This window comes from Gadus macrocephalus, chromosome 10 (genome assembly GCF_031168955.1).
Source record: "Gadus macrocephalus chromosome 10, ASM3116895v1".
Taxonomy (NCBI): Eukaryota; Metazoa; Chordata; class Actinopteri; order Gadiformes; family Gadidae; genus Gadus; species Gadus macrocephalus.
In genome coordinates this window covers 16,125,064-16,146,787 of record NC_082391.1, presented here as the reverse complement: position 1 = coordinate 16,146,787, position 21,724 = coordinate 16,125,064, and the positions used below count along the sequence as shown (strand labels likewise).

The window sequence follows — 21,724 nt, the reverse complement described above, 5'->3', positions numbered from 1 at the left end:
CCCGAAGGCTACATCAGGATCTGCTCTCTTTCATCCAACCTTTCCTTGTCCAGCCAATACCACTGATCTACTTAGCGGGGATAGGGAGCCCCCAGGTGGGAACTGGGACCCCAGAATCATATCCATGGTTACCGGTTGGCTCGAGTCAAGATGGTGCACAAAAGAGAAAAGAAGAATAGAAATGTATACCAACCAGTAAAACGGAAATAATGGTGTGAACAGGCTGCACTACAACATCACTGCACTGCCTCAAATCAAACAGTTGGCACAATATGTGCGTCTGTTGCTGCCTCGTGACAAAACACTCATCGTTCACATGTGCACCAATCTGTGTGTATTTACCCAATGACATGTGGAGACGGGGGAGAGACAGCCAGTCCCTGTTCGCCGTGCCATTGATAAGGACTTTGTTCAAGACTCCTGAAATCAATGATCACTGTGACAACAGCAAATGCATCACAGCTCTCCATCCGATGATTCCTTGCATTTCTCCTGATTCGATAGAGAACATTGTGCCGCCTCTCTCATGCACCGACTAGGTAAATAGACTTTACGGACAATACACTACTTTTCACACAAATACGATATTCTCCTCCTTCATTTCAAAGGCAGGCAGTGGGAGAAAGTGAGTGAGAGAGAGAGAGAGAGAGAGAGAGAGAGAGAGAGAGAGAGAGAGAGAGAGAGAGAGAGAGAGAGAGAGAGAGAGAGAGAGAGAGAGAGAGAGAGAGAGAGAGAGAGAGAGAGAGAGAGAGAGAGAGTCAGGTGAGTATGATCAAGGAGATGCCTGTATCGCTCTCCGCCTCTCTTTTGCTTTGTATTCACCTCTGGCTTAACTGTTTTTTTTTCCACATGCAAGAGATCACAGGGACACCTGTGGATATTTGATTGCAAAAATAAGACACTTAATTAGATTCCCCATGTGTATATTATTGTTTTCCTGTTAAGCCTGCTGAATTATGCATGACACTATAGTATATCTGATTAAGGAACACGAGTGGGCTACCTTGTTAATTAAGGGTTTTATTTATTTCTCTTTGGGGGCAAGGGTGTCATAAATATAGGGCAGTAAATCCCATTGAGAATTTAACCGTGTTTAAGGGCTATGCGAACAAAATTGAACTGACTGACCTGTCCGATCAGCCTACAGAGAAATAAACAGGTTGGTGCATTATTGAAGAATCACGACAAGAGGGTGAAATGGAATTCAGTGTGTGTGTTTACTTTGGAACGCATGACAATCGGAGGTGTAGACCAATCAGAAGACGCGGTGTACTCGGGGGGCGTGTCCCGTACTCAGTGTTCCCTCTTTTGTTCCAACCTGAAGCAGCTGCGCGCTCCAACTCCCCAGCAAAGGAAAAGATAGGGACACTTTGGGTGGCAAAACTCGGTCAGTAAGTTAAAAGTGCAACATAACGCATTGTATTCCCACATGTTCGATCATTAGCCTCGCTTCTTGGCTAGCTCTTTTTTAGGCTCAACTGGCTGTGTCTTGGACGACGCGTCCAGTACTTGCTTTGTTGTTATGGCATCAAATGCCAACCCCTGTCGTGCAAAACATTAACTTGTTGACACCGCAATGAAGCACGCTATCTCGTGGTCGACCATGAGCATGACCCCCCAAACCTTTTTACTCCCAAGTACTTTCGCTTTCGGCAGCTAGCATAATTTAGGCCTACGTGGATAGAGTCGAGTTGTCCGCTTCAACGTGTTGTTAACCCCGTCTCTCCTGCAGGATATGCCGTGGGTGTTGAGAGTATTGCATCTCTAAAAAACAATTGTTTCTCCGACCAGGGGACTGTTGTCACTACTATATCTCCACATCAAGACACCATCTGAGCACCATGGCGGTGGCTGCGTCTCAAAGAGGCAGTCTACGGGAGGACCTGACGTGTGCAATATGCTGTGATTTGTTTCGAGATCCTGTCATGCTGCCATGCGTGCATCACTTCTGCAAGAACTGCATCTCCAGGTACTGGAGAGGGGTGCAGGGGTGTGTGAGCTGCCCCCAGTGCCGCAAGGAGTTCAGCTCCAAACAGTTTCACACCAACTACTTGGTGACGGCCATGGTGGAGAAGGTCAGAGCCAGCTCTCTGGACAGCTACACAAAGAATATAGAGGTGGGCTATTGTTCAACTTTGTTCACATTTGCCAGCAATAAAGAGTATATGTATTCAGCTCTAATTGGATTTCTGACAGGTGCCTGGTGCATGTTAATTCTCAGTGATTTCAAAGTATAGGCTGACAGATTAAATGTCAGTTGACGTATAGCTTTGAAGCAGGTCTTCATTAACCTGACAAGGCAGATGGTTTTACATAGAACCATATGGGATGTTGTCCTTGGAAACACTTTGGAAAGGGCAGGAACTTTAAAAAAATACTCACATCAATCATTTTGATGTGAACCATCTGTCTATCACGTATCACACAGATCCTGTAGTTCCTCATTGAACACTGATTGGTCCGAACCCCTGCGGTTCGGCCACAAGCTCATTACTTGAAGCCTGGCCAAATTGATTCTCGCGTGATCCTAATCTCGCAAATCCAGCTGCCTCGCAAACTCAAGACTCTAAATTCTGTGAACTGGAATAATCAATACAGTTGAAGTCAATGGCAGTCCACCTTGGAGCTATCCACAGCTGATAACGTTTATTTTGCTCATTTACAGAACAGTGTAGATGACACTATCTCAGTCAATTAAATACATTGGTAGCTGCGATATCCCTCCCATGAATTGCTAAGAGCGAAGATCAACTGCCTCTCCTTCTAACTGTATCATAAATATGCATGATGACTGTATGACTGTGCCCAAACGAAATATAACAGTACAATATGTTCTGTTATTATGCATATGTTGTTTTGCTACCTCTTGCTTCTTCAATTTGTTGAATCAGAAACAACTGAAGGAGTCATTGGAAAGCCATCTCGTGAAGAAGGAAGAGTTCTTCAACATAATCCACAGGGACCAAGAGAAGATGGACACCATAAAGGTACACTGGTCTGTGTGGCCACAAGGGCTGGCAGCACTTAACAGATAAGATTGCTCATATCAGTCCTAAGGGCTATATTGGGTGATGCTTGCTGATAAAGTGAGTGCTTCAATGCATAAAGCAGGTGTTCACAAATGAACACGCACCTATCTGTTGCCAACATGGCCCTTTTAAATATCACACTTGCTTGTGTGTTCAGTGATGTTCTGAATATTCTGTGCATCATTAACTCCAATTATGTGACCTCGGACTCGAGATGTGTTTTGCAGCCTCTGAAATTAAAACTAAATATCGACGCTTTGCCCAATTAACTTGGAAAATTGCAGGGTTTCTTGGTTAATCTCCAAATTGAGTTAACAAGACCTCTTATATTACCTTAGGCGGCCATTGGATTGGCTGCAAGTTTGAATTAGTATTGTATCGTAAGGACAAAACACCCATACCCCTTGAATCAGCACACAGGGTCCGGTCAACTCGCCAGCGCTGTGGATTTGCATCAGGTAATTGGATGGAGCCACAGTATACTGCAGGTCCTTCACCAGCCGTGGATCTCTCTTCCTTTACCCCAGAGGGTGGGAGCTGAGCTTCAAGCCCGTGTCCAGGGCGAGTTCAGGGCCCTGCAGCAGTTCCTCCAGGAGGAGGAAGCCTGCGTGCTGGAGCAGATGAGGCGGGAGCAGCGGGAGGTGACGGATAAACTGCAGCGCCACCTGGAGGACAGCCGGGAGGCGGTGAAGGAGCTGGAGCAGAACATCAGAGCGCTGCAGCAGGCTTTCGCCGCCAGCGAGAACGCCACGCCGACCGAGGTGAGCGTTAACCCCGTACAGGCCTCTGCTACGTACTAGAAAATCTGTTTGGAGTGATATTATAATAGCCAATGCATTTTCGTTTTTTATAATAATGCATTCAATAAATCCAATCTCAGACGCAAGGACATTGTACACATGGAATCACAGAGGACAAACCCAGGACACACTGTGTGCGTGATTGTGCACACTCCTACACACAATCACCATTCAATATGCATTAAGAACGGCTACGTCAAGTAGAATAAACTTGGTAGATAAGGAGGTCTACTCTTTCTGAATCATTTGTGTATTGTTCAAACGAGACCCCTTACTATTATATTATCAGTTTGGATAATTCAATTTTGCAATCAGTTTCGCTTGTCTCATTTCAGAATAGCACTAATGCAGTGTAAATCTTATTTTTTTCCCTCCTCATCCTCCTCTGTCTCTTAGCTGCCACAGATAAGGTAAGCAATAATGACATTATGTTTGATAGACAAGTATTTGGCCTGCACTCACACATGACACACTTATATGATTAGCCTTTTCCATTTGTGTGGTAGGTAGTGACAACTGCCCTGTGAACAAATGACCCGTGCATACCTGAAAACGTTTGTTTGCATTTCGCCAGGCTGTGTGTACAGGTGGACGCGGCGCCGGAGCTAGATATGAATGCTTTTAGCGTCAAATACACAGCGCCATTACAGTACATCACGTGGAGGAAGATGTTCAAGTCTTTAAAACCAGGTAATGCTTCCCCTCAGGGGTTTGCTCCTCTTAGGCAGCTGCATGAAAGAATAACAACTGCGTGTACAATAAGCAATGAGAACAAAGGGAGATCCTCCGTACAGGAGGTAGAATTACCGGCCGACCATAACACACCCACATTGGAGGACATTAATCAATGTTTTACATGATGACAATGACGCAGAGTCTTATCGGACTCAGAGATTATGATCCGTTCTTATCACCTGGCTGTCACTCAAGCCTTTATTTACCTCCCCATGCCTCATAGGTCCGGCCCCGTTGACCTTTGACATGGACACGGCCCACCCGAGCGTCTACGTCTCCAGGGACAAGACGGTGGCGGTGGAGTCCGGCAGCGGCCCGGTCCCGTACAGGCCCAGCCCCAAGCGCTTCCTGCAGTGCGTCAACGTGCTGGCCGCCGAGGGCTTCGGCTCGGGCCGCCACTACTGGGAGGTGGGCGTGGGCGGCAAGCACAAGTGGGACCTGGGCGTGGCGTCGGAGGCGGTGGACCGGGGCGCCCGCGTCAAGCTCAGCCCCGAGAGCGGCTACTGGACCCTGAGGCTGCGCAACGGCGACGAGTACTCGGCGGGCACGCAGCCCTGGACGCGGCTGCCAGTGCGCTCGCTGGCGCCGCCGCAACGCGTCGGCGTGTTCCTGGACTGCGAGGAGCGGCGGGTGTCCTTCTACGACGCGGACAGCATGAGCCTCCTGCACTCGTTCGCCGACGGCCCCAGGGGCAAGGTGTACCCCTTCTTCAGCCCCTGCATCGCCGACGACTGCCAGAGGCCGCAGCCCATCCAGCTCCTCCATCACCTCCCCGTCTCTCTGGTGGTCTGAGCGCGGTCCGGCTAGGGAAGCAGAGGCGTGACCAGACCGAGGTGTCTGTTAGCTCTCGTAACCAAGTGCCTTTGTAGCCATGCGTAGCCGTAGCAGCGTTGCAACTGTTGTTGTTGTCAATGGTGTACTTCTTGTTAGAGCCTATGTTGTTGATTCTGCCATGTGATGAGCCAACAGCTCGCATAGCTTCTCATCTCATTGTTCAATTATCTGGACATTTGATTTAATTGTTTCTTCATTGGCAGACTTTGCTATATATATCCCTTTTGCATCGGAAAGCGAACAATGGAACATTTTAGGATGACTGGGAAACGAATGATGCTGTGCTTAACCTAAATTGTATGACAATAAGCTGCGTTGTGTGGCCTGCCAAACTCTAAAAGCCAATTATAGTTAAAGTGCTTCAGCGCTTTACCAAACACTAGTAATTACATTCCACTGATTTGTCAATGTTCTTTTAATATAATGGCTGCTAATGACCATTATTCGGCCAAACAGTGGACTCAATGCATGCGTGTATTGAATAAAATCCCCATAGAAAAACTTTGAAACCATTGAAATATTATTAGAAGCGTTTCGGACCTTTGCAAAACTATTTAGATCACTATATTATATTTTTTATTATTAGTCGTCTCATTCAATGCTTGGTGGTTTAGCAAGTTAAATGTCCTTTGTTTACTTTATTGCCTTTTTTTGTTTGACTTGAAGATTTGGTTAAGAAAATTATGATTGCAAAGTATTGACTTTTGCAGTACCTTGTGGGTATATTGGGTACCTTTTCCTTGCGCCAATTTAAATGCGAACTGCAAACTATTCAACGTATTATTACAGAAAATCAATCAAACATTATTGAGTTGTTTATCTCATTATTGTTGCTGCCCATCTCAATCTTTATTTGCTCTGCACTGAACACTGCCAAATGTGTTCAAAAGTGAAATGTTAACCATTTCCAAGCCCTTTGCATGACAAGTAGTGCAGCCCCACATCAGTTGAAGAAAATAATAATATTATAGATTAAAATCAGTTGGAAAATCCCACCATTGAGATGACATAAATGATCAATGCCCACACAATATTAATACACATAATGCACTTCACTTACAGAATATGGCCTTTTTTTTCCCTCAGGCCTATGACTCTCGGGTGACCTTGCTTGAAATATGCAAGGATGACAAAGTGGATCGCACAAAAAGATTGAACAATAAAGCGTCCTGTGTGTGTGTGCTCGCACGTGTCAGTGTGATGGGTGGGGGAGAACCCTGACAGACCTGCACCTGGTGTGGATGTTCTGAACACATCTGAGCCATCCCTGACACTTTAACTGCGGGGATGGGCCTTGTCCTGTGGTTATCTCTCCAAACACACGAACGCACCAATGTCCTGTTTCCCTTCGGCCGGTCAGAGGTCAGACAAACAGTGAGAGAGTCGGGGGCTGCTTGACGGGCCTCTGGGGGCAAAACTGTGCAGGATACTGTGGCGTCCTCTCCTCCAGACTGGACGACTGTCCAGACTGAATACGTGGGTCTCCGTTGGAAGCAGCATGCTCTGAATGAATGGCAGCATTTACTGCAGACTAAAAACAACTACTGTCTAAAAACAGACCTTGAATTCTTTCTCTTGCCGTGTCGCTGTCATAGTGTTGAAATGGAAATTACAAATGAAAAGTAACTCGGGCTTACTCTGTGAGTTGCTGTTGTTTAGTCTGACCTTTAGTCAATGGAATTAAAGAATTCTATTTTGCAATTAAATCAAGGATTCTGGCAAAATGACGAAGAAATGAGGTTGGACTCATTCTTGCAGTGAATAAAACCCACACTTATTATCAGTCTGCCGACCCACTACGGATGTTACGCTGTGCACATTAGGGCCCTTCTCGTTTTACAATGTATAAGTTGACATCCAACGTGCATGACAGATTCTACCTATATTAACTGAGCATGACCTGTGATTGTTTCATTCACTGTGGGGGTGGGGGCCGCATTCCAAACATTAACCACGGCGTCCAAGCCTTTTCAGTCATATCAAAGTAGCCCGTCGCAGCCTGCATGGTAGTTGAGGAGGGGAGCATGTGAATGAGTGGCGGCCAGTAAGTGAGTGGGTTGCCTGTATTTTCCACATCCTTCCTAGGATGGCACCAGTTGATCCGTTATGTGTTTCCTGCAGAGGGTAGGCCAGATGGACTGGTGGCCCTTCAAGGACGAGTCCTTGAGCTGTTTTAGTTCCCCTGCATCCCCCCTCACCCTCCCAGGAGCGAAGCTGCATTATACCCGCCACTTTCATCTCACTCCCAGAGTTGCCTCAGTCAACATTTCTTAACTTTTGGATGGTCAGATGTCTGTTTTGACATCCATGATCAGCATCTCTACTTGCTGGCGATCAGCTCTGTTTTATTTGTAATTGAACGTTGGAACTCCCCACAGCATGCCAGACAGGCCACAGGTTGAAGTCTGTTTTTATTTCTCGGAGCGAAGTGTGCAATAACCCTTTTTTAATGACATCCAGTCAATCACAACATTGATTTTCAGGGCCAGGCTAGTGGACGGCTGTAAATGAGAAGGGTAGTGGTGTGCCCACACAAACACGACATGTTCCTTCTGCTCCATGCTGCTGCTCATTCGTTGCTTTTAGCCCGACTTTTAGCCCGTCACATAAGAACTCATTTATAGGGATGACTTGTGTTCAGTTTATTCAACCAAAGCACAAACCCATTAAAATGAATAAATAGTACGGCCCATTAGGTGGGAAGGAAGATAGAATTGCACTCATTCTGGATACGTAATTTGTTATGTTATCAGTTTTCAGCCCTGTGAGTTTTGAGAACAAAAGGGTAGTGGTATCTGCTCAACGGATCAGGTATGAATTGTGATCGTGGTCATTTTTTCTTTATAAATATGTGAAGCAAAATGGGTGCATTTACACACGCAAGCACAAACGCACACATAGGCACATGCACACACACATGCACACCCACCCACACACACACACACGCGTTGTTTAAGTACAGGTTTTATGCATGCGTAGCCATGCTTTTACATTTGAAAGATTTGCTCGCCAACACAATTGTCACACCACATTAAACATGGCAATTCACAGTATATAAATGGTTTTATGTGTTAAAATGATCTTTGAAACACCAGGCAGTAATTTGAGATGTTTGATGAAAGTTCTACTGCACATCTTTCACCATAGCCTGTTCCATGACCAAGGTATAAGATACCTTATCATCTGCTGGCCTCTGTAAGGGTAAAATCTCCAAGTTAAATTGCTGGTATTGCTGTTCTTTAGAACTGTGTCCCGCTGTAGTTAACCTTTAAAATGGATCAATAATAATCCATCGAAAAAGGTAAAAAAATAAATTATCATTTTGGAAATTAAGCCATATACATTCTGGTGCCCAAAGATAGACAGCTCTATGAAACAACTCAGTATGATATTGTGTAGGCTTAATTAAAACCACTCTGAACGATTAGGTGGCCATGATTTAAATGTAATCTTTAGACCAGGAAGAAAATTAGTCATGAATATGCCCCCCCCCCCCCCCCCCCACACACACACACACCACCTCTCCCACACACAAACACGCACACACACGCACACACGCACACACACACAGACACACACACACAACGACTTTAGTTGCTTGTTTTATGAACTAGAGGGGTGGGTGTGCATGCTCCAGTCACGAGCAGGGGAAAGGGAAATCATTGTAAACCCCATTCACTGCCCTGTGCATCCATTTGACAGGAAAACGCTTTTCTTTTTCTCACCATTCCGGAATTCGCACATCCTCTCTCCAGCAGCCGAGTGGGGAACGCATCGTTCGCCTGGAGTTCACCTGAAGAGTGTTTTGCAGACGCGGACTATTAAAGCGACTTTCCACAGCGTTTCCCGCCTTTCTAGAGTGGTTGACTACACAAAGATTTAGGATTTAGAAAATAATTTTACTTAAAAGTAAATATTGGCTTACCACTGCCAACTGGAAATTTGGAAATGAAGACAGATACAACGTTTTTCTGTCGAGTTTGGATTGTAATTGCGTGTGCCTCAGGTGAGCATGACTTCTTGAAAGTTTTTGGAGTGAAAAGTTGTTATTGCATGTCAGAGCAGAGGAGGAAGAGCTGTTCTGTTGATCAGACGCTGTCCTTCGATACTAAAGTGGAACATATGATGTTCGCTGGTCATCAGAATCATTCCACAGGCGTCTCTTGCATAAAAAAAAAATCAGTTAATTTATTAACGCGTCAATCTCTAAATGACCATACAAATCATTGAATCGTGACCGAGTCCATGCAGATGTCCTGTATTCCTGTTGTATGTTTTAATATAGGCTATGTTATATGCCTACATATAAAAAAATATGTATAAAATTAATAAATTCCCGAATATTAGCTAGGCCTAGTTAAACATGTGTCAAATGTGATGGTGAGTTGGTAGAGAAAGTGTTATGGTATATGATTTGCAAATTGTTTTTGGTAATTCATTTGGTTAGGGAGTGACATAAAGATGGAGCGTTGAACTGCAATAAATGAAGACCTCTTAACTCCTTTAATGTTGACCTCGTGAACAGGCGGCGACCATACACACCGCGTGCGTTCGAGTTATTGACTGTATCCCTTGATTAAGTAGGCCCACAGGTGATATGGAACCAATGCATGTATTCATCGACATAACCCCAAGTTCGCAGTTTTTACTTGAAGCTGAACCCAAGGTTCGGAGTAGATCGTACATTCACCACGAGTTGCTGCTGAACAGCTGGGGCTCCTTTTTGGAGGAAGAGATAGACCATATGGCCACCCAGGGTGCTGATTGGCTGTTACTCTATTCAGGCTATGACTCACACTAGATGTGTGTTACCATGACAGGATATGGGACATGTACTAATATTTATAGTCAATTTCTGATTTAGTATTGCTATGATATTACGATACTATCAATGAAGGCATATATTATTGCATCCTAGTGTGCTTGCATACTATTATTCTGCCACTTTTTATTAACATCACGACTTAACCATTTACATAAATCTCATTCACATATTAATGCATATAATCTACAAAGCAACGCCAAGAGAGTAATTGTCCCACGTCACAGTTCCTTAACCAGTTCCTCCTCCTCCTCCTACTTCTTCTCTTCCACCTCCTCCGCCGCCTCTTCCTCATCCTCATTTAAGTCATTAGCATCGTCATTATGTAATAAAGGTAGTAGGCTAGGTAGTGGGTAGTAGGTATCAGCGAGGAAGCTTGTCCTCATAGGACAAGCGCTGGGATTAATGGGGTTTGCTGCAACTGAAGCAACTCTATTCAGTTATGATATAACAGGAGAATACCAAGGTGGTCGCTGAAAATGCAATAAATATGAGTTTATTTCCTGCAATGATAAGATTAAGGCCTTTGGGGGCTGGAGGAGGAGGTGGTGTGTCCGTGTGTGTGTGTGTGTGTGTGTGTGTGTTTTTCGCGCGCGCGTGCGCGTGTGTGTGTGTGTGTGTGTGTGTGTGTGTGTGTGTGCGTGTGTGTGGGGGGACTATCCACTCTCAATACAATACTTTCTGTCTCGGTCGTCACAGGGTCAGCACGGCCATGTTTCAGTCTCGAGTCTCTCAGCCTCATGTTGATCCCAGACCGTTTCACTTCCTTCTTCATCCTCCTCTTCCTGAGGAGAGAGCCGAAAAACATTTTGGGGACATTGTTTTAGTGAAAAGGTTCTGGTGTTGGGTGCCTGAAGCAGGTGACTGAGTTCTAAAGCTTTGATGACTCACTGTTTTCCCCTGGGTGCGCTCCCTCTTGGCTGTCATATGACTGACCGTAACAACTGATTAGCCAAAGAAACCAAAACAGCAGTTTCAGACAGTTCAGAGGCCGAGCTCTGAATCCAAATGAGAGCGATGATGTGTGTCTTCCACCCCGACAGCTCAATATTGTTATCACATAGAAAATGTGTCTGTGTGTGTGTGTGTGTGTGTGTGTGTGTGTGTGTGTGTGTGTGAGTGTGTGTGTGTGTGTGTGTGTGTGTGTGTGTGTGTGTGTGTGTGTGTGTGTGTGTGTGTGTGTGTGTGTGTGAGAGTGTGAGTGCCTGTGTGTGTGTGTGTGTGTGTGTGTGTGTGTGTGTGTGTGTGTGTGTGTGTGTGTGTGTGTTTTTTTTCTCTGTGTGCATACCTCTGCTTGATCAGATCATCCTACCCCCCCCCCCCCTCTCCCCCCAAAAGAACAATCTGAAAGTGTGTTATTGTAGTCACCTACTGTCTGTCGGTTGGGGTGGCTCCAGCCAACAACAGTGAGCCTTCAATCTCCCGGCTGTGATCCTCGGGTTTCCACCGCATAAGGGGGATCCTCTCTGGGCTGGGGGGGGGGGATCCGTGCCCTTGGATATTAACTGGCGAGGGAGCGGAGGGTGTGTGGTCGTGGTGCTGGTGGCTGGTGGTTACGGGTGTAGCCACACGTCGAAAGAGTGGAATGCCGTCGGTACCGGCTGGGGAAAGTCGGATGAATAAATATGCCAACAGCGGCGGCGCTGTCATCGTGTGGGACGTATGGGAGCATGCTGTAGCGGCCGGGCTGTTGTGCACGGGAACCATGTTGTCATCACGTGTGGCTTGCAGGCGTATGGTCAATCTATACACCAGCACCCATGCGCTGAGCGCGTTGTAGGTGCGGAGGGATTATCTCCTTCAGCGGCAGGAATCCATAGCCAGGGCCAAGTTACTGTCTAGTGAGTGTCAGACATTTAATGCAAACCACCTGTGTTTATTTATTTATTTCGTTTTTTTTTTCTTTCTTGCTTCCATCCCCTTGACCCCTCAATGTGTTGCGTGGCTATTATTTACATAAGTACAGCGTTATTTACGCTGTATTTACTGGATTCTACTGTATGGGGTTTAGGAAGGGCTGTTCTTTTCCCATGGTATCATATCAGGGGGGCCTCGCTGAGGCATGGTATTATCTTGTGGTGTGAGAGAAATGCACGTTTCTTTTGCCTCGCAAGGCAGTGAGCATCTTCCTTGAGCCCCGTTCCCATGACATAAGAGGCCCCGAGGCTGCATGTCTTCCATACTAAATTGAAGAACAATAAACAGGCCTCACCTTAAGGCAGCCATAGCCACTTTCCTCGGATTATGTTGGCATTATCAGTCTCTTTATCGTCTCCTCTTTCTCATTTCTCAAACAGCAAGCAGTGGTATTGATTTTTGGTGTTAGTCATATAAAAAATACATCCCTTGATCAGCTTCTAGTTTTCGTTGGACTCCTTGACATTGAGTCCTGGAAATTGGAGAATGTGAACAGTTTTCCACTGGGAGTTCCATTGCGTCACCTGTAATTGCATCACTAAGAGATTAAAGTTCTCTTTTGGACTCCCATGTATGTTGTGGTTGAACTGGAATATGGCTGAGAAACTCCCATTTGCATGGCAATCACCTCCATACTCCATTCAAATGAAAGAGTTGAAGTGGGAAGACCGCAGTAGATCGACATGCCCTTTTCACAGAATCCATTTTGACACTTCATAGCAGCGTGCCTTAAACACAGGTGTAATTGATGAAAATAATTTCGTTCCCAATATCAGGGCCATTATAAATAACACCTGTTTCTACCCTGCAATAACATGTTAAAATGGACTGCTGTTTAAAGGGCCTATTACAACTCACGAGGAACCCTTCTCCTGTCAGCCTATCCAGAACTTATTTCATGTAGTGCCACACCTGCAAAGGGTCCAGCACAAGGGCAAAATCCCCCCTTCCCCAGCATCGACGGCATGTTACACCACCGTTTGTGTTTTCTTAGCAATACTGAGCCTAATTTCTTTCACTTACTGGTGTTAAAAAGAAGCTTAAAGGCTATTACTATTGGGACTCTCCTCTGGGGCTGCACCTGCATCTGGTGCATCAGCAGCTGGGTGATTGCTTATTGAATGAGTGTAGGTTTTTAAAAGAGCACCAATAACACTCCTATGCTATGATTCACTCGGGTTCATGGGAACGAGAACATATTGGCACGGCCTAATGAAAATGTGTTACATTCTCCCGAGGCCTTCAACCTTGCCTCTTGGTGAACTGCTCGTTGACCTTGCCTTCAGCGCTGCCATTCACCCAGGTACCAAAGGATGTCTGAGGCAGCCGCCGCCATAGCAACATGGTCGTTATCCTGCACCCATAAGATCAAACACAGCGTGCTCTGAGGTTTTTCAGCAAACGAGTCGACCATTGTGCAATCAAACTCACCCCATCTACTCCACATTAGTAATCAATCAGCGAGGAGGGAAATTAATTCAAAGATTGAAAGTCGATACAGCAGTGCCTGCAGCTATCCGGTAATATTCCATCAAGTATTAACCGCAGGTTCATTCCGCCCCCCCCCCCCTGCCCCTCCCCCCCCCATGCCCCTCCTCCCCCTGCCCCTGCCCCCAACTAGGGGGGAACAAATATCATCTAAGTCATAAAAAAGTGCTGACTGGTGAAAATAGCCGGTCACAGAGGAAGAGCCTTCACTGTCCGGTGTGCCTGAGAGGCAGGTATAGGGAGATTGAGTCGGATAGGAAACGCGCCCCAGATGGCCGTACGCCATGCATCCTTATGGTGCAAATCCCTGTTCGGACAGGAAGTAGGAAAAAGTCCTGAATCCTAATAACGCAGAGAACAGGGACGCGCTGAATGTCATCTTACTTCCTAACAATGAAATCAAAAAGCGTCAGTCTGTTGCCTGACTCAGGCGCTGTGGCCTTGTGTCCAATTGACTGAGGAAATAGATTGTGAGTTATTGATGTTTTGTTCCATTATTCCTTTCAGATGGGTGCGGGGGAGTACTGTGTGTGTGTGTGTGTGTGTGTGTGTGTGTGGGTTGCTGGGTGGGCGGAGATGGATGGTAGCATTGAGAGAGAGTGTGAGTAGAGAGAGAGAGAGCGAGAGAGGTTGAGGAAGAGGCAGGAGAGGGAGAGCGAGAGAGGTTGAGGTAGAGGCAGGGGAGGGGAGCCCTGGGGCTTGGTTGACTCCACATCCCAGAGACCAGGTCTGCTCCGTGGCCTGGCTGCCCTTCTGGCTGCCCCCCCCCCTCTCCTGCCGGACACGGCGGCTATTTCAGAGGCCGGCGGCCCTGGCCTTTTACACATACTCACACGGGGACACTGAAACAACTGCAGGCTTGTTTTTGTCACCTACGCTCGGAGTTGCTAATAACTCAATAGCTTTTTAGTTTTTTTTCAAAAGTCCCAATTCAGCCCAATTTGCATATAATTTGCTAAACGATTATGCAGGCATTAAATGTAACTGTTGGAGGTACGTGGTGTACTTTTTGTCTGCGGTACATTCCCTGAGTTTGACGTACTTTGGGTATTCTAATTAACTGTTGAAAATAGCATAAAGTTGGGCAAATGCTAAGTGATGGAAACCTTCTAATCAAGGGTAATGTCCACTTTTCAGCAACGTTATAAAGGAAAAACGTATTTTCAAGACTCCCACAGTTTACCACAGGCTAAATCCAGAATACGGTTTATTTTGTTTTGTTTATACTCTGATCCTCTTTTCCTGTTCATGACACGTGACCCATCACAGACAAAACTATAGAGGTGCAAGGAAACGCACTCAGGGCAACATGTCCTGCCCTGTCCATGAAAAAGGGAAACTGGAGAAACAAGGACATGATGGAGAAAAACAGGAAGTTTAGCAGCAATAAAAGACAAGACACAAGACAGAATTTCATTCTGTTGTATAGCAGGCGCTCAGGGCTAATCGTTTTGCTCACACTTACCTTTGATGCCGGTGTTTCACACAGTTTCTATGATCTGTCAGCCTCCCATTGGGCTGCACATGGGTGAGAGGTGGGCTGGCTTTGCGTTGAGATTAGTATGCCTCGTGGAATCCAGAACGGTTTTAAAGTACGGCCACAAGTTATCTGCCCTCAGCAGGTGTTCTTCATAATGTCTTTGATGAATGCCTCTATTCTATATCCCCTGAATGTGTCAACTGGTATGAGCCATTGAAGTGACAAAGTAGAATAATTAAGCGACTTTACATGAGCAGGTTATTCATGACTCCGGCTCCATGAGTTATACGGAGAGCAGCACGCCATCTATTCACATCAATAGAAGGAGGAAACAAACAAGTAAGTATCCGTTCATCCTCAGTGGCGTTCGATGCATCATCCACTGACGCAGTAGAAACACAGTACTTCACATCAGTACAATCTGAGCGTTCTCGCCGTTGTGCCTAGACACAGATTTTGCAGATGCACATTTGTATTATTTTTTTGTGCAACTAAGTATAGGCTTCGGGTTACCCTAGCATGAATATTGACGGGCTCTCATCGACAAAATGGACGCGTCTTTGGGATCGCTCAGCCCTGTTTGTTGCCAAGACGACAAGCTGCAGTATATAAGGTATAAGTGGTGTCAATAGGCCCGAGTGCTCTTGGGAAGGACTTTCTTTGGCTCTCTTGAGTATGTATACATCTGGCCTTTCCATCATGACAGAAGCATGTCAGCCACAGCCTCCATAAACACCAGCTGCGTGCTCAAGTAGTGTGTGTGTGTATGTGTGTGTGTGTGTGTGTGTGTGTGTGTGTGTATGTGTGTGTGTGTGTGTGTGTGTGTGTGTGTGTGTGTGCATGTGCCAGCGTGCGTGTGTGGGTGTGTGTCCGTGTGTTGAGCGACCATATTTACGTTTGTTGACTCACTCGTACTCCAGTGTCATACAACACTGAGAAACGTTTTCCCTCCCCTAATGTCCTTCAGTACAGTGACTCAACTTCACACCCTAATGCACACTGCCTGTTTCTAACTCCCCTCCCCCCCCTCTTTTTTTAACATCAGAAAAGTTGTTTTAGGCGACTTAAAGCGTGGTGTTTGCTTTAATAAGCCAGCTGGGGCCGGGACAGAAGACAAAGACAATACTCCCTTCACCGAAATCTCCACTCACAACAACAGAGAGATCAGAGTCATCCCGCTGCCGAAGCCATGCAGACATGTGTGTATACACAGAGGGGACAGTACCGGTGGGAGGTCCCCCAGTCACGCCAAGTCAATCAGTTTCCCTTTTAACCATAGCAAATCATTGTGCCCTTTCAGTGCCTTGCTGAATGGTAACCACACGAAGAGCCCATGTCACCACGTGTTACTGACAGTGTTTTGTTTTACTGTCAGGTACTCAAACTCCAAAGCCCGAAAAAAGGCTGAACGATCTGTCGTGTGTGTGGGAGTTCACCTCAGTCACACTCACAACAAGCCAGGCTTTTTTGATGCATGTTGTGTTGTTTTTTCCAAACCACAACTAGTGTTTTTCAATTGCCGATAAGCCCTTTTAAAAAGCCCATTTCAGTAGTTTATATTAGTCTGAAGTAGCCCTGTCCTCACTATATAAACATCCATTTCTCATTCCCCTGGCCCTGAGTCATTGGAGATTGAAGGGAGTGCATCACCGCAATAACTTGTGTGTGTTTTATCACTTCTATAACATGAGGAATGCTGCCTCTTCTGGGCCTAAGTAAAATCACCTAAAGTGTCAGTCTTATCTCCTCAGCACCAAGCGGAATGCCTGGGAAAGAGGGGGTAGCCCGATCTGACACTTTTCTGGCACTCTGCCCTTTGGTCGTTAACCATTCATTTTCTGAGCGAATTTTCGTTATTTTTTATGCTCGACCAATCAAGCGACAACAACCGAAACGGTGTGGACACGCACTCGGTTGTAATTGGAAAGTCGCGATGCTGTGTTCAGGGCGTGCCGCAGAGATAGCACTGAGTAGGTAATGTTCTCGACACGGAGGATATTACTCTCAATCATGAAAATATTGGAAACTCACTCGCATCGGAACCCGGGAGGACATCTGTTTTTTCGTGTTTTGATGTCCCCCTCATTTGGTGCGCCTCATCCGGCACGGTTTTTGCATGGCGCCACGCACACACTGCACAACCACGTGTTGGCTGGTGTTATTTCACAGTGTATTTGTTAGTATAATAAACCAAAAGCCAAGTGCACCCCAGGGCGACCTTATGACATCCGTATCAATGCAAAACAATCGCTCATAGAGCCACGCGAGGATGGAGCACGTTCACGGCACTTCAACGACAGCGCACTGTATCTCACCCAAGCAGTACTTTACAAAGGGTCCCTGATGTATTCTTTTGCGCAGGATCCGGAGCTCCCCTTGATTTGTACCTTCAATGACTTTTGGCCGATTGGCAAACAATTACTAATGTGCTACAAATCTTCTTTAGGCAACTCAAACCTCGTTCAAGGGAAACATTGAACGTTCACATGCACACGGGTTTCTTCTCTTGGCCGCTCTTAGCGTGGGTCCCCGCGGTGGTGTAAAGGGTGCATGTAGTATACATGCATATGGAAGATATTGACCTGATCTGGAATCTGTGAGCTAAATCACTGTGACACACACACACACACACTCCCTCGGGACCTGCAGAGGGAAGGGGACGGGAGGGGATGGGGGGGGTATTACAGTTCCTATTGGCTACAAAACGCTGTCAGTGGCTTAACAGAAGACCTGTTAAGGCCACACAACCCCCCCACCACCACCACTGCACCTCTGCACTTAAAATACCCTTAAAATATAAAAGTCTGGATGGCGTTGCGTTCGGCAATTTCTATTGGCCCACGTCGGCCATATCTGCTGCCTTGGTACATACACACATTTATGTGGTACATGAACATTTATGTAGGATGTAAGGAAATCAGGTGCATTTAAGCATTAAACTCACCCAGGCAATGGACTCTGTTTCAGGAGTTGTCCGGCGAATGTGTGTGTGTATAAATAGATACATTTGTGTTTAATCAAATGACAGATCTGTTGCTGCACCAATGATCCATGAGTCTTCTGAGAGCCTCTGGTCTTAGCGTGGGTGCGATGTGTGCAGTCCTTCTGGTGCTGGCATGTTGTAGGTTAACACCGGACGTCAGACACCATAAATCAGAGCGGTTTCCGCATTATCCATACAGAAGAACGTCACTCGTACGACAGGATTAGCCGTTTAGAGATGCTTCACGCAGGTTAGACGTCGTATCTCACCCTGAAATCTAATCCGCCGTGACATTTAAATAAGATTTCTATTCTTCCAATTTGTCAGGAAGCAGGTGTTACCCCCAGGTGTTACCAGCCCCAGCGCTTGTTCTGCGCTCACTGCTTGTAATTAGACCGTACTTTTGGACGACCCCTGCGATGTGTCACGTTCGTGCATTCTGGATAGTTTGGAAGATAAAGCAAGAGACATCTTGAATATGTATGTAAAAAGTTTAACTATGAGTATTAGGGTTAGGGTCAGTTACAATAGGGTTAGGCCAGATGCTTAGTCATATTTAAATTACTAAATACTTGGATTAAATTGATTTGTAATATTTGTGATTATTTAATTTACATTAGCATTCGTTTTCCCATGCATAATGTACGGGAAACTAATATATTGCTGGCATAAAATCTATTACCTTCTTGTATTGCTGCCTGCTATTTTAGTTATCATCTATAACAATAAACATAACCATTAGCACAGAGTACATTACAGAATTGATGTTTTGGTACGCGGTTTAGTGGCTACGGTTAGGCTAGGGACCAAGTATTCTGTTTGGTTTAAGGCTCCATTACAGCAATGTACTGAAATGAATCAATAAAACTAGAAACTCAATATTGAAGGAGGTTTTTTATATCGCTATTGACTTTTTAAACAGAAATATGTTGACATGCTGCCCAGTACGGTCCAGTGCACATATGTTATAAAGGACTAAATATGATAAAGGATTATGAAGCATATGATCCACTTCAAATCATTTCAGAAGGGCCTACACAGGATGAGTGTTGTGCTGAATGTTAATTTATGTCCTTTGACATTCAGGGCTTGAGCATTAGAATGCATCATGGACATTTTTTGTTTGCGATGTTCTGCCATTTTGAGAGGGCTCAAGGGAGTTGGAGAACTCTAAAATCCTGAATTAACATAATATCCTAACCTGGATAATAAAGACTTTATTTAGTCTCACATTAGAAATGCAGTGTCAGTTACCAACACAGCAATGTCTCCCCATGTACAATGACTTGGTCATTTCTCTCACTTTAAATTCATACGCATGCCTTGCTTTGGGACCAAAGCAATTTGTCTGTATTTTTGTATTGCAAACAAGGCAAGGTAAGCCTTCAAAATGTCTTGTGCTGAATTGAAACTTTCAAGTTCACGAGTTCAACAGTTGTATTTGTCACACAGATACATACAATGCAGTGAAATGCAAAGTGGCAGTGCCTACTGCACAAAGAGGCCTCGGCTCTTAATGCACGGGTCAGGTTATAATATTAGGCTTCCCACCATAGAGAGAGAAGGGAAGTGAGGGGAGAGCAGGGGATAAACAGGAGCTCTCAGGGGCATGACAATAGACAACACTGTGAGGAAGAACCCAAAATAGAGACGCTATGAGACGTTATTATATTCACTGTTGCTCCCCCCCCTTCCCCCTGGACATCAACGGGGTGGGTCGTAACAGGACTTGTGACAAAGGACTTCCCGGCCCTCGTCCCCCTTATTCATATTTTCCTTCTGGGCCAGGGTGTGAGGAGTGATGGGTTTACCCGGATGGCACGGAGATGTCTCTGGGCACAGCTCACAAACAGACACACACACATACCGTCAAACACACACACACACACACACACACACACACACACACACACACACACACACACACACACACACACACACACACACACACACACACACACACACACACACACACACACACACACACACACACACACACACACACACACACACACACACACACACGCAGACACACATTATATTGGCAGAGAGTAGCAGTATGGTAGCAGATTTACAGCACGTTACATCCATCTGTACTGTGTAAAAAAAGGCCTTTATGCAGGACTGCCATGCAGGGTGCCAAGCTGGGAATGTTGGGTAAGCATCCAGCCACCAGCCACTATCCATCCTCTTCCACCTTCAACTTCAGCACCCGTCCGACCTTAGCAGTATGATTTGTTTTCGTTCTGCGTTAAAGATTCATTATGATTCATTTGTTTTTGTTGCTTCGGTTCAAATCATCATGTCAGCGTCAGAGAGCCCGCGGGGATACGAAGGATAGATGGTTTACCTTGGGGTTTCTAAGGTCTGGCCAGGAATATATCTGGATAAGGCTCCATATTCTCTTCCTCAGTTGGATGTTATCTGGAACCGCACCGAACGGGGAGCGCTGAGTGGTGAATGAACGGGTGAGAGGTTTTATAAGGCACATAAATCACAGGGCTGACACACGGCATTCAAAGGATAACAGCGAGACACCCAGCGAGCATCAAACGCACGGCCATAAATTACATCAGCCCAACCGTGTCCGATGCCACGCTGACGCCAACGTTAAACAATCGCGACTCCATTTCACGTTAAACTGAAAAATGACAGGTTCTGTTCTCAGGAGAATCTGCGGATAGAGGGAGACAAAAGAGGCCACTTTTTGTTTTAATGTTGACTCAAATATTTACACAGGAACGTCCGTTGTTTTGAGCTCCCTGGGTAACTGGATGTGTCTGGGGAATTTGTGTGCTTGTTTGTGTGTGTGTGTGTGTGTGTATGTGTGTGTGTGTGTGTGTGTGTGTGTGTGTGTGTGTGTGTGTGTTGGTGTTTTCTAGAGACCAAAAGTTCTGAATGGCATGGCGTCATTCAGGGCAGACCATTTTGAAATCATCATCTTTGTAAATGGCTGCCATCTTGAAGTCTTCTGCCTCGGAGAGCAAGAGATTGCTTTGAAATTGTATGGATTTATTTTGAATATATATACATAATATATATATATACATACATATCCCTGGAAGATTTTTTTTTTACATGCTTGTATCTGTGGGTGGATGAGAGATGATCACATAAAATCAAGCAAAATGGTTTCAGATTATAAAACAAATAGAACTGGTACCAAATACTAGGTCTTGAAAAAGGTCTGAATTTCCATCCTGTGCTGCAACGCTTCCAACTCCCATCTCCGACGCGGTGCATTCCCCACATCCGTCATCGGCATCACACACACCGAGATTTATGTCAGCCATGCTTATTGTTTGCCTTCGCTGCAGAACTCCGTCATCTTTCTCTGGGGCTGGGGGCAGCCGGCGGGGCCTGTCTTAAGGCAGCCCCCCCGCCGCCCCCCCCCCCCCCCCCCCCCCCCCCCCCACATCGCCAGTGCTGCTGTGGCTGTATTTGTCTCCCTCCATGACAACTTCCAGGTGGAGCATAAGTCACGGCGACACTTTAATGCATGATGGAGCGTAGGTGTGGAGCCCGTGGGAGGGGGGGTTATGGGGCGGGGGCAGTGGGAGCTCAGCTCACAGCACCCTGAGGGCGAGCGTGGGACGAGAACCACATTCTCCCCACCAACACATTAACCAAACACCA

The 21,724-nt window shown here is 45.9% G+C and overlaps 2 protein-coding genes across 4 annotated transcripts in view; both read left to right on the top strand.

The window, feature by feature from the left end:
* Positions 1–1,266: 1,266 nt before the first annotated feature.
* Positions 1,267–6,205, top strand: trim105 (tripartite motif containing 105). Of its 3 annotated transcripts, none has more exons than XM_060062826.1 (7): positions 1,267–1,387; positions 1,792–2,117; positions 2,892–2,987; positions 3,557–3,790; positions 4,226–4,239; positions 4,404–4,519; positions 4,788–6,205. In XM_060062826.1, exons 2-7 carry the CDS (start codon positions 1,842–1,844, stop codon positions 5,354–5,356), a joined length of 1,305 nt encoding a protein of 434 aa, XP_059918809.1. In that variant the 5' UTR covers positions 1,267–1,387; positions 1,792–1,841; the 3' UTR covers positions 5,357–6,205. The 3 variants fall into 3 exon arrangements, with proteins under 3 accessions (XP_059918809.1, XP_059918811.1, XP_059918810.1); XM_060062828.1 differs by having other exon boundaries at positions 1,285–1,387; positions 1,733–2,117; XM_060062827.1 differs by having other exon boundaries at positions 1,285–1,391.
* A 2,820-nt stretch (positions 6,206–9,025) lies between these two features.
* flt4 (fms related receptor tyrosine kinase 4) overlaps positions 9,026–21,724 on the top strand; it is a 51,520-nt gene continuing 38,821 nt past the window's right edge. The window contains 1 exon segment of the mRNA XM_060062830.1: positions 9,026–9,404. Within this exon segment, the coding sequence (XP_059918813.1) occupies positions 9,347–9,404 (58 nt within the window). The 5' untranslated portion in view covers positions 9,026–9,346.